Below are 13,356 nucleotides of genomic sequence, written 5' to 3'. Positions count from 1 at the left end.
TACGGAAAAAGCAAACCATGCAATAATCTGAGGTCGGCGCTCAGAGACCAAACAAGACAAAAATATATCCGCTATATTGTGTAGTCAACAGAAGTCAGAAATAACATTATAAATATTCACTTACCTTTGATGATCTTCATCAGAATGCACTCCCAGGAATCCCAGTTACACAATAAATGTTTGATTTGTTCGGTAATGTCCATCATTTATGTCCAAATAGCTACTTTTGTTAGCGCGTTTGGTAAACAAATCCAAAGTCACGAAGCGCGTTCACTAAAAGCAGACGAAATGTCAAAAAGTTCCTTAACCTGTCTAGGATGAGGGTGCCGCTAGCGGCACTCCCCCCCCACCCCCACTGAAAAGGCAGAGCCGCGAAATTCAAAAAGAATATTTTTTTTAAATATTTAACAGTCAGTAGAAACATGTCAAACGATGTATTGAATCAATCTTTAGGATGTTTTTAACATAAATCTTCAATAATGTTCCAACCAGAGAATTCCTTTGTCTTCAGAAATGCTATAGAACAGAGCTCGCTCTCACATGAACGCGCATGGTCAGCGCATGTTCAGGTCATGATAGACCTTACTCAATCCCCTCTCATTCGGCCCCACTTGACAGTAGAAGCATCAGACAAGGTTCTAAAGACTGTCGACATCTAGTGGAAGCCTTAGGAAGTGCAAAATTACCCATATCCCACTGTGTATTCGATAGTCGATGAGTTGAAAACCTACAACCTCAGATTTCCCACTTCCTGGTTGGATTTTTTCTCAGGTTTCTGCCTTCCATATGAGTTCTGTTATACTCACAGACATCATTCAAACAGTTTTAGAAACTTCAGAGTGTTTTCTATCCAAATAGACTAATAATATGCATATATTAGCAACTGGGACTGAGGAGCAGGCAGTTTACTCTGGGCACCTCTGGGCACCTTTTCATCCAAGATACTCAATACTGCCCCTGCAGCCATAAGAAGTTATAAGGCACTAAAGTAAAATTGCTAAGATATTGAATACTGAATACAAACTGTTATGTTTGGGTCAAACCCAACACAACACATTACTGAGTATCAGTCATCATCAGAAAATATGAGTCATCATATTTTCAAGTATGGTAGTGGCTGCATCATGTTATGGGTATGTTTGTTATTGGCATTGACTAGGGAGTTTTTTAGGATGAAAGGAAACGGAATAGAGCTAAGCATAGGCAAAATCCTAGAAGGAAACCTGGTTCAATCTGCTTTCCAACAGATACTGGGAGACAAATTCACCTTTCATTAGGACAATAACCTAAAACACAAGGCCAAATATACACCGGTGTTGTTTACCAAGACGACATTGAATGTTCCTGAGTGGCGTAGTTACAATTTTGACTTAAATCGGCTTGAAAATCTTTGGCACGACTTGAAAATGTCTGTTCAAAAATGATTAACAACTTGACAGAGCTTGAAGAATTAAAAAAATTATGATATGCAAATATTGTACAATCTAGGTGTGCTATGCCCTTAAAGACAACGATTCACAGCTGTAATCGCAGGTGATTCTAACATGTATTGGCTCAAGGGTGTGGATACTTATGTAATTGTTATATTTCTGGATTTCATTTTCAATATATTTCAATTCAGGCTGTGACACAACAAAATATGGAATATGTCAAGGGGTATGAATACTTTCTGAAGGCACTGTACATACATACAGCTTCCCATCCCCCAATCCTAACCTTTATTGGGGGAAATGTATTAACCTTTATTGGGGGAAATGCAAAACTGACCCAAGATCAGTGTCTAGGGGCAACTTCACCCTACACCCTTGCACACCACCTTATAAATGCACACAATGATGTCACATCCTCACCACCTACCCCATCCATAATTGTGGTGATCCTTGCCTATGTAGGCAAGCTATGACTGTCCTCGAGTGGGTTAACCCGATTTGAAGCAGTGGTTAGCAAGACTTCAGACATAGACCCATTTTTATCACCAAGATACATTTTTAGATTAAGACAGCTGACACACAAGTGGATGGAGAGAGTGAGACAAGCGAGCAACAGAAGATGAGGAAGGGAGGGAGGAAGGGAGGGAGAGAGAGAAGGCAGAAGCGGTGTCCTAAAGTCAAGCCTCTCCCCCCTCCTCTCTGACTGCACTGGGGGGGAAGGCAGAGGCTGCTTAAGTTAGTTCACGTCTAAGCATCCTCCTCCTCATCCTTAAGTTAGTTCATGTCTAAGCAGGAGAATCCTCATCCTTAAGTTAGTTCATGTCTAAGCAGGAGCAGCCTCATCCTTAAGTTAGTTAACGTCTAAGCAGGAGCAGCCTCATCCTTAAGTTAGTTCATGTCTAAGCAGGAGCATCCTCATCCTTAAGTTAGTTCACGTCTAAGCAGGAGCAGCCTCATCCTTAAGTTAGTTAATGTCTAAGCAGGAGCAGCCTCATCCTTAAGTTAGTTAATGTCTAAGCAGGAGCAGCCTCATCCTTAAGTTAGTTAACGTCTAAGCAGGAGCAGCCTCATCCTTAAGTTAGTTCATGTCTAAGCATCCTCCTCCTCATCCTTAACTTAGTTCACGTCTAAGCAGGAGCCTCCTCATCCTTAAGTTAGTTCACGTCTAAGCAGGAGCATCCTCATCCTTAAGTTAGTTCATGTCTAAGCATCCTCCTCCTCATCCTTAAGTTAGTTCACATCTAAGCAGGAGCAGCCTCATCCTTAAGTTAGTTAATGTCTAAGCAGGAGCAGCCTCATCCTTAAGTTAGTTCATGACTAAGCATCCTCCTCCTCATCCTTAAGTTAGTTAACATCTAAGCAGGAGCATCCTCATCCTTAAGTTAGTTCATGTCTAAGCATCCTCCTCCTCATCCTTAAGTTAGTTAACGTCTAAGCAGGAGAATCCTCATCCTTAAGTTAGTTCACATCTAAGCAGGAGCAGCCTCATCCTTAAGTTAGTTCACGTCTAAGCATCCTCCTCCTCATCCTTAAGTTAGTTCACGTCTAAGCAGGAGCAGCCTCATCCTTAAGTTAGTTAACGTCTAAGCAGGAGCAGCCTCATCCTTAAGTTAGTTCATGTCTAAGCATCCTCCTCCTCATCCTTAAGTTAGTTAACGTCTAAGCATCCTCCTCCTCATCCTTAAGTTAGTTAACGTCTAAGCAGGAGCAGCCTCATCCTTAAGTTAGTTCACGTCTAAGCAGAAGCAGCCTCATCCTTAAGTTAGTTAACGTCTAAGCAGGAGCAGCCTCATCCTGAAGCAGAGGGGTGGAGAGAGAACCACTCTAAAGATGGCTGCATTATGGTGTTGGACATGACAGCGACCCTGTTTTTTTTTACCACAAAGGTGTCTCTTGTTGTCTCTCAGGTATCTGAACTATTTTGCCACCAAGTCCAGTCCCACAGGGGTGATCTTGGACCTGTGGGAGGCCCAACACTTCCCAGACGGGAACCTCAACAGACTGGCTGCCGTGCTGGAGGAGATGGGTCGCCACGACAGCCTGCTCCCATGACGACGGAGCACTGACACCCGAGGACCGGACCAGGGACCATCTGAGTGTGTCTGAGTCACGGACACCGACGGACACAAATAGACCAACGCACAGACAGACAATGTCCTGACTGTCACCCATGGCAATGGTCGGGACAAAAAAACACGTGTGGGTGGGAGAAATTAGTGAGCAAAAAGACCTTGTTGTTGATGTGTGATCCGAGTCGTTCTCTTTGCTGTGATTATTTTGTATTGGGGGACAACAGAAAGAAAACAAATCCTGGAGATCCCATTGTTATCCTTGGCTGTGCGTTCCTTGGTACAGTCTGCTTTTCTTTATACAGTTTCCTAGGAAACGGTCTATTCTGCTGTCCATATATGTGGATGATTTCCTACTTCAGACTTTACTAACGTATGTAGGCTACTCAGTGACTGTCGCTCAGTCAGAATAGGGAGACAGACAGGGAGCGAAAAGGGACAAGTATTGAAGTGGAGTCCTTGGAATAATGTAGTTATGCGATATGGAGAACCGAATGCAGTCCATTTTATCCGCACCACCAATACTACCCATACATTGGTTCTGTTGATTACATTTAGCTTGTGTTGATTTCCCTAAATATGTTTAATCATGATTTTAATTTCAGGATTCAAGGTGTGGTGAAGAAACTCTTATGTCTTTCTACCCTTTTGTCTAATTTGTTTCATTGTGGTTTTGTTGATCTCTAGCGCCATCCTGTGGCCTTTGGAAAAATAACAACATCTATCTTATAATCGTGTCTGAACCGTGTAAATACATGAATAACAAGTACATTCTAATGGCATTATACTATTGCTTTATTGTTAATCATTATTCATTTGTATTGTGATTTATTTTCAGTTAGAGCTGTGAACTGTAGGGAGGGGGCTAGCTAACACATTAGCTTTGTTGTTCGAAATTGCCTATTTTGCAGAACAACTGTGCATTTGAGCACTGGCCGCTTTTGTTGGGGATAAATGTGCAGAGAATTATTGAGGTCAAGCATATCTGGGTCTTACTGATAGAGAATAAAGTGGGTGTGGGTGGGGACTGGAGTACAGTGAAGTTGCCCCTAGACGCAGATCTTGGGTCAGTTTTGCATGTCCCCTACTAATCGTTAAGGTTATGATTGGAGGAGTCAAAGCTGTACCTTGGGGAAACTTCACCCTGGAGCGGGTGGGACTGCCTGTTTCTGCTCTGGAGTTACACCATATCAAACTGATCTGAGACCAGAGTGGAGAGGCCAATACCATAATATGGAGTAAAGATGCAATGAAATGTGGACATAAAAGCCTCAGTTGCTTTAAGTTGGACTGCCTTATTTTCCCAACTTATACAGGTACATAGTTGAATATGGCAACGGCTATTTGACTAGCTATGTTCTACATTCTGTCCTTCATTATCTCACTTGATGTCATTCAGAAGAGGAGTTTGATTTTGGTTTCAAAGAAAATAAAAAATCTTTACCATAGAATAACTAGTTTGGCATGACAATGAATTGATTTGATAGCATACAAAGATCTGGGACCAGGCTATAGAATAACATACATGCAATGACTACATACAACTTTCAAATATCAATATAGGTGTTAGATAATAGTCTGTCCCACATCGTATTATGATACTTACAGTATGCATTTCTTCAATGTCAAAATGTGGGGGTCAAAACAACTCTAGAATGGAAGACAAAGCTGCATATTAAGCTGTTTGTGTAGACGTGGAAAACCTGCTTAACTATAGCATAGACAAAGTTTCAGGAGGGTAAAATAGAAGCCAATACTTTCGTTTCATAACAAACTGAACCGTGAATAAGTGGACTACAGGGACGCAGAGTATCATAGTTTGAAAAGCGCTCACACTTGCCTCCTGTTTCAAAATGTCCACATTGCCATATATGGCCATATGTTCCACAACGCATCAACAGGGTGAATGCCGAAAGAATTAAAAAGGGATATTTTTCATGTAGAAAGAAAAGAGTGCATGTTGACCAACAAAGTGAAATATACAACACAGGGATGTTAATGTGACAGCCTGCGTTAGAAGATATCAAAGTATGTAAATGTTTTATGATGTACAAAATACCACTGTCAAATACATTTTTGGCTGTTTCAGTACAGTATATAAAAAGAGCAGTACAGTTACATACTAGGTTGTATGTTTACCAGTTTGGTTTATTTTGTTTTTGGTAAAAGCTGTGTGTCTACTATGCAAACTTGGCATCCTTTACAAACAAATGATATTAATAGAGCTGTGCTAGTAAGTGCATTTTATTTTGTTATCTGAATAAAAATGATTAATGATATAATTTGTGTTAGTGTAGTGAGGTTGTCGTCCACTCTAGTTTGGCCTCATGACGCCGCCGCTGACTCTCCCAAAACGCTTGCATCTCCTCCGTTTCTGTACAAAGTGTAAGAAAGAATTTTTAAGACTGTTAATAAATTATATTTATAAGCAATGCTGAAAATGAGTACTGATGTGGTCTTATGTTAATGCATGAGCTAGTTTAGCTCTGGTCCAGGGCGTTAGTGTACGTTCCTCCACAACTAATATTATTAGTGGAGGAATGTGCCCTGGACCTAACGCCATGGATCAGAGCTAGAGTGAGTCCTACATTAGGCCAAACACATCATTAAAGTAAGCCATATTGCCCGGTGTTCAGCAACATATTACAATGCGAAGATCGACCAAAGTATGAACTCTGCACACGTCTCGCTTTTGACTTGAATATGCATGAGAAAATCAGCCACAACAGTAGTTAAGGCATCAGGAGTATGGAACTGTTTTATTGGGGGAATGTTAAGCCTAGTACATTGATTAATCTCTGTCTCATCAACATATCTCTTTACAGGCCCAATAAAGCAGAGGCCTGATAAGACACAGACCACTGAGGAAAAGCAGGGCAGGCACTCATTCTGTGCACAATTCAACCACAACAACCTATTCTCCATGTCTAACTCTATTACAATGACAGTACCTCAGATGTACCTTGGGATAATAGAGGGGGGTACTGTAGATTACCGATAAAATGTCTGTCCCCTCTTCCTCCTCTTGTAAACTGAGGAGAGACAGTGTAGCGCGAGAGAGAGAGAACGGTAGAGTGAGAAGGATACCCAGTGATGCCCTTCACAATTCTTTAGGAGGTTTTGTAAGTTTTGACAAAGTACCCAGCTAGCAATGAGGAATCGGCCCAGAAGGAGGGCCGGAACTGATTGAATCGGCCCGGTGTCGGACTCGGCCCGGAATCAAAATGAACTTTGCCAGCATCTTACCAGAGTCTCCCCAGAAGCGGCCCGATGCAAATTTAAATAAATGTCTACAAAATTACCCAATTTAGTCATTTTAAATATTATTAAATTACATTTTATACATACAAATCATACCCATCCACAAAAAAATTGTGTCGAAGGAAACACCATACACCTGGTGACCGTGTCAGTGTGCATGTGCCTGGCCTGCCACAGGAGTCACTACACTGTGATGGGACAAGGACATCCCTGCCGGCCAAACCCTCCCCTAACTCAGACGATGCTGGGCCAATTGTGCATGGGTCTCCTGGTCGCGGCCGGCACGGGTCTCAAATCAGCATCTGTAGCAACGCAGTTTGCTGCTACGATGCAGTGTCTTAGACCGTTGCGCCACTCGGGAGGCTCCATCCACAAAGTTTTTAATGCTTATCAATCGCCTTGCATAAAGTATCAAAATAATACACAGGACTCTTAAAGAATTTTATTTATATGTTAATTGTATTTTTTGATCAGAGAAACAATGAGAAAATATGGAAAAATAAATAATTAAATATAAATTATATAAAGCAGCCCGTGTAATCATCTGCCAGAGAGCAGCCTGAATCGGCTCGAGCCCCAAGTAATACATTCGGGCCAGATAACTCTCACCTGAATCGGCCCGAGCCCCAAGTAATACATTCGGGCCAGATAACTCTCACCTGAATCGGCCCGAGCCCCAAGTAATACATTCGGTCTAGATAACTCTCACCTGAATCGGCCCGAGCCCCAAGTAATACATTCGGGCCAGATAACTCTCACCTGAATCGGCCCGAGCCCCAAGTAATACATTCGGTCCAGATAACTCTCACCTGAATCGGCGCGAGCCCCAAGTAATACATTTAGAGTTATCTGGCCCAAATGTATTACTTGGGGCTCGGGCCGATTCAGGTGAGAGTTATCTGGCCCGAGCCCCAAGTAATACATTTGGGCCAGATAACTCTCACCTGAATCGTCCTGGGCTCAATCCCTGCATCCTAGCCATAAGTAATACTGCCGAAGGCGGCCCAGACTCGGGTCACATGACGTCGGTCGAGTCTGACTCTCAGCCGAGTGCCCCGACTCTCAGCCGGAATCAGCCCAGATCCACTGTGCTCGCTGGGTAGTTGAGTAGGATGGACGGCACAAGGTCTGACACACTGACTGGCTGTACTTCAGGACATAAAAGACTGTAAAAAAAAAAAAAAAAAGTGTGAAGTGTCAGTTCTGTAGATAGCTAAACTGGAGAAACAGGAGTCTCAGCAAAATTCCAGTCAGATGCAAATGTATTAGCGGTTAGCCTTAGTTGCTGGCACCGCTAATGTCTGTCCAGGTATCCTGCCAACCAAAAGACTGAGGAGCTGCTTGGCGTAGCAGCTAGCCTAGCTGCAAACTAGTTATCAAGCTAGCAAGATTTTCGGAACTGTGTGGAGTACCAGCATTAGCCTACATTGCTACCATGTTTCCCAAAGCGTGTGGGAGTCACAAAGAGGACGGTGTTTTATCACAGATGAAGGATCTTTCAAACAAAACAAAACGGTTCTACAATAAGTTAAAACAACAGGAAAATAGTTTCAAGAACTTTGTCCAAATACTGATGGACTCAAGTAACAAAATGGTCGGACTGACCAGAGAGGTCCAGGACCTTAAGAACAGTTTGCAGTTCTCCCAAGGAGAGGTGGATGTCTTGAAAGAGATTTGGAGCAAGATGACATTAAGTCCACGCGAAATGACATCAGCATTGTCTGTGAATCATTATTACAGAGGATTGGGGAAACAGACTAGCGGGACAGTCCAGGAGAAATAACATCATTGTAGATGGCATACCAGAGTCTTCACATGAGAACTGGAAAGAGTCTGGGGAGTAAGACAACTGATCACTGAAAAGCTGCAAATGGATCAGAGGAAGACTGAGGTGGAGTATTCGATCCTGTTTCCGGTCGCCTTGCCATGATTAAAAGCAGTGGTTCGTGCTTTCAGTTTTGCGCGAATGCTGCCATCAATCCACGGTTTCTGGTTGGGGAAGGTTTTATTAGTCACCGTGGGTACAACATCACCGATGCACTTGCTAATAAACTCGCTCACCGAATCAGCATATACATCAGTCTTGTTGTCTGAGGCTATCCGGAACATATCCCAGTCCATGTGATCGAAGCAATCTTGAAGCGTGGAATCCAATTGGTCGGACCAGCATTGAACAGACCTGAGCATGGGCGTTTCCTGTTTTAGTTTCTGTCTATAGGCTGGGGGCAACAAAATGGAGTCGTGGTCAGATTTGCTGAAAGGAGGGCGAGGGATGGCTTTGTATGCGTCACGGAAGTTAGAGTAACAATGATCCAGAATGCTGCCAGCCTGGGTCGAGCATTCGATATGCTGATAACATTTATGGAGCTTTGTTTTCAGATTAGCTTTGTTAAAATCCCCAGCTACAATAAATGCAGCCTCCGGATATGTGGTTTCCAGTTTACATAGAGTCCAATTAAGTTCTTTCAGGGCCGTCGAGGTGTCTGCTTGGGGGGGATATGCACGGCTGTGATTATATCTCACATCTCAAATAGGGTTACTTAATGGTAGATCCCTCACTTCCGAGGCAGTTATAGTCAATGAACTAATCACTGATCATAATCTTGATGTGATTGGCCTGAATGAAACATGGCTTAAGCTTGATGGATTTACTGTGTTAAATGAGGCCTCTCCTCCTGGTTACAATAGTGACCATATCCCCTGTGCATCCCGCAAAGGTGGAGTGTTGCTAACATTACAATAGCAAATTTCAATTTACAAAAAGAAAATTGACTACATTTTTGTCTTTTGAGCTTCAAGTCATGAAATCTATGCTGCCGACTCAATCACTTTTTATAGCTACTGTTTACAGGCCTCCTGGGCCATATACAGCATTCCTCACTGAGTTCCCTGATTTCCTATCGGACCTTGTAGTCATGGTAGATAATATAAAACATTTTGGTGACTAATATTCATATGGAAAAGGTTTTTGGAGCCATCATCGACTCAGTGGGTCGTTGTCCAACATGTCTCCGGACCTACTCACTGCCACAGTCATACTCTGGACCTAGTTTTGTCCCGTGGAATAAATATTGTGGATCTTAATGTTTTTCCTTATAATCCTGGACTATCGGACCACCATTTTATTACGTTTGCAATCACAACAAATAATCTGCTCAGACCCCAACCAAGAATCATCAAAAGCCGTGCTATAAATTCTCGGAGAACCCAAAGATTCCTAGATGCCTTTCCAGACTCCCTCCACCTACCCAAAGACGACAGAGTACAAAAATATATATAGATGGAGTGGCCAGCACAGTCACCAGATCTCAAGCCTATTGGGTTGTTGTGGGAGCAGCTTGACCGTATGGTACGTAAGAAGTGCCCATCAAGCCAATCCAACTTGTGTGAGGTGCTTCAGGAAGCATGGGGTGAAATCTCTTCAGATTATCTCAGCAGATTGACAACTAGAATGCCAAAGGTCTGCAAGGGTATAATTGCTGCAAATGGAGGATTCTTTGACGAAAGTAAAGTTTGAAGAACACAATTATTTTTTTCAATTACAAATCATTATTTATAACCTTGACTATATTTCCTATTCCTTTTGCAACTCATTTCATGTATGTTTTCATGGAAAACAAGGACATTTCTACGTGACCCCAAACTTTTGAACAGTAGTGTATATTGTAATGTTGTTGTATGGTGGTATTACACATGTTGTATTGTAGATATGTAGTGGTGTAATAATGTTATATGATATACTGTTTTATCTTTTTTGTGTGATGTGCAGTAACTGTCTTAATGTATTTGGACCCCAGAAAGAATAGCTGCTGCCTTGGCAGGAACTAATGGGGATCCATAATAAACCACAGGAAGTGTAGCTGCTGCCTTGACAGGAACTAATGGGAATCATAATGAACCCCAGGAAGAGTAGCTGCTGCCTTGGCAGGAACTAATGCGGATCCATAATAAACCCCAGGAAGTGTAGCTGCTGCCTTGGCAGGAACTAAGGGGGATCCACAATAAACCACATGAAGTGTAGCTGCTGCCTTGGCAGGAACTAATGGGAATCATAATGAACACCAGGAAGAGTAGCTGCTGCCTTGGCAGGAACTAATGGGAATCATAATGAACACCAGGAAGAGTAGCTGCTGCCTTGGCAGAAACTAATGGGAATCATAATGAACACCAGGAAGAGTAGCTGCTGCCTTGGCAGGAACTAATGGGGATCCATAATAAACCCCAGGAAGAGTAACTGCTGCCTTGGCAGGAACTAATGGGGAACCATAATAAACCCCAAGAAGAGTAGTTGCTGCCTTGGCAGGAACTAATGGGGATCCATAATAAATACAAATACAAAACACACACATACACCAACTGACACTCACAAGTGCCTGACTCTATTAGACAACGTTCATGTCATGCTTTGTTTTTTTTAATGTTTCTTGTTTTATATTCTATCTATCTCTGATAAGTTACCCAGGAAAGGTAAAAAATGCCCATATTAATATAAGTAGCCTTAAAAATCAATAACTTGTTTACATAACATTCAATATTTGGCTGAGAATCACTTAGATCATTCATTCAATGATACAGCAGTAGCAATGCAGGGATATAACATCTAAAGAGACTATTGAGTAGGTGTTACTGTATATTGTAATGAACCTGTAAGACCACCAAAACTCACATGTAGTTTGTTGACTAGTGTAAACAGTCTAGGACACTGATTTCCCATGAAATAATCAAGTTGTATTTTATTTGGATGAACAGACAGTGCTCCCCAACACTGACTGGCAGCACAAAAACGCCTTCCCCAAAACTCTCCCTCAACATGCCTCCCACATTCTCACACACAGCAACTCATTTGTATAACATTGTGTAAAACATTACTACCCCTTCTTAAACTGAACACACTCTTTGTTTAATAATCTGGATAAACACACATAAAATACCCTCTGAGAAGTGTACAGTAACCAAATGCATTCAGAATGCATTGACATGCGTCCTAATACAGTTGAAGTCAGAAGTTTCCATACACCTTAGCCAAATACATTTAAACTCAGTTTTTCACAATTCCTGACATTTAATCCCAGTAAAAATTCCTTGTCTTAGGTCAGTGAGGATCACCACTTTATTTTAAGAATGTGAAATGTCAGAATAATAATAGAGAGAATGATTTATTTCAGCTTTTATTTCTTTCATCACATTCCCAGTGGATCAGAAGTCTACATACACTCAATTAGTATTTGGTAGCATTGCCTTTAAATTGTTTAACTTGGGTCAAACGTTTCGGGTAGCCTTCCACAAGCTTCCCACAATAAGTTATGTGGATTTTGGCCGATTCCTCCTGACAGAGCTGGTGTAACTGCGTCAGGTTTGTAGGCCTCCTTGCTCGCACACATTTTTTCAGTTCTGCCCACACATTTTCTATAGGATTGAGGTCAGGGCTTTGTGATGGCCACGCCAAAACCTTGACTTTGTTGTCCTTAAGCCATTTTGCCACAACTTCGGAAGAATGCTTGTGAAGTGCACCAGTCCCTCCTGCAGCAAAGCACCCCCACAACATGATGCGCCGCCCCCGTGCTTCACGGTTGGGATGGTGTTCTTCGGCTTGCAAGCCTCCCCCTTTATCCTCCAAACATAACGATGGTCATTATGGCCAAACAGTTCTATTTTTTGTTTCATCAGACCAGAGGACATTTCTCCAAAAACTACAATCTTTGTCCCCATGTGCAGTTGCAAACCGTAGTCTGGCTTTATATGGCGGTTTTGGAGCGGTGGCTTCTTCCTTGCTGAGCGGCCTTTCTGGTTATGTTGATACAGGACTCATTTTACTGTGGATATAGATACTTCTGTACCTGTTTCCTCCAGCATCTTCACAAGGTCCTTCGCTGTTGTTCTGGGATTGATTTGCACTTTTCGCACCAAAGTTCGTTCATCTCTAGGAGACAGAACGCGTCTCCTTCCTGAGCGGTGTGACGGCTGCATGGTCCCATGGTGTTTTTACTTGCGTACTATTGATTGTACAGATGAATGTGGTACCTTCAGGCGTTTGGAAATTGCTCCCAAGGATGAACCAGACTTGTGGAGGGCTACAATCTTTTTTCTGAGGTCTTGGCTGATTTCTTTGATTTTCCCATGATTTCAAGCAGAGGCACTGAGTTTGAAGGTAGGCCTTGAAATACATCCACAGGTACACCTCCAATTGACTCAAATGATGTCAATTAGCCTATCAGAAGCTTCTAAAGCCATGACATAATTTTCTGGATTTTTACAAGCTGTTTAAAGGCACAGTCAACTTAGTGTATGTAAACTTCTGACCTACTGGAATTGTGATACAGTGAATTATAAGTGAAATAATCTGTCTGTAAACAATTGTTGGAAAAATTTGTTGTGTCATGCACAAAGTAGATGTCGTAACCGACTTTCCAAAGTTATAGTTTGTTAACAAGACATTTGTGGAGTGTTTGAAAAACAAGTTTTAATGACTCCAACCTAAGTGTATGTAAACTTCCGACTTTATTTGGGGTCTACCGCCCTGACCCATGTGATCTTCCGCTGCAATTGACTCAGGTGCTTGACCCGTCTCAAAGGGGACACTTTCTCTTACAGGTGCA

At 42.2% G+C, this 13,356-nt stretch overlaps 1 protein-coding gene across 1 annotated transcript in view; it reads left to right on the top strand.

Moving 5' to 3' along the window:
- The window catches only part of unc5ca (unc-5 netrin receptor Ca), a gene marked incomplete in the record, with an annotated part of 261,508 nt that extends 255,568 nt beyond the window's left edge, over positions 1-5,940 (top strand). The window contains 1 exon segment of the mRNA XM_055918711.1: positions 3,338-5,940. Within this exon segment, the coding sequence (XP_055774686.1) occupies positions 3,338-3,482 (145 nt within the window).
- Between the last annotated feature and the right edge of the window lie 7,416 nt (positions 5,941-13,356).

Source organism: Salvelinus fontinalis, chromosome 4 (assembly GCF_029448725.1).
Source record: "Salvelinus fontinalis isolate EN_2023a chromosome 4, ASM2944872v1, whole genome shotgun sequence".
Classification (NCBI taxonomy): Eukaryota; Metazoa; Chordata; class Actinopteri; order Salmoniformes; family Salmonidae; genus Salvelinus; species Salvelinus fontinalis.
The sequence above is the reverse complement of the archived record's forward strand: the minus strand, read 5'-3'. Positions and strand labels throughout refer to the sequence as shown.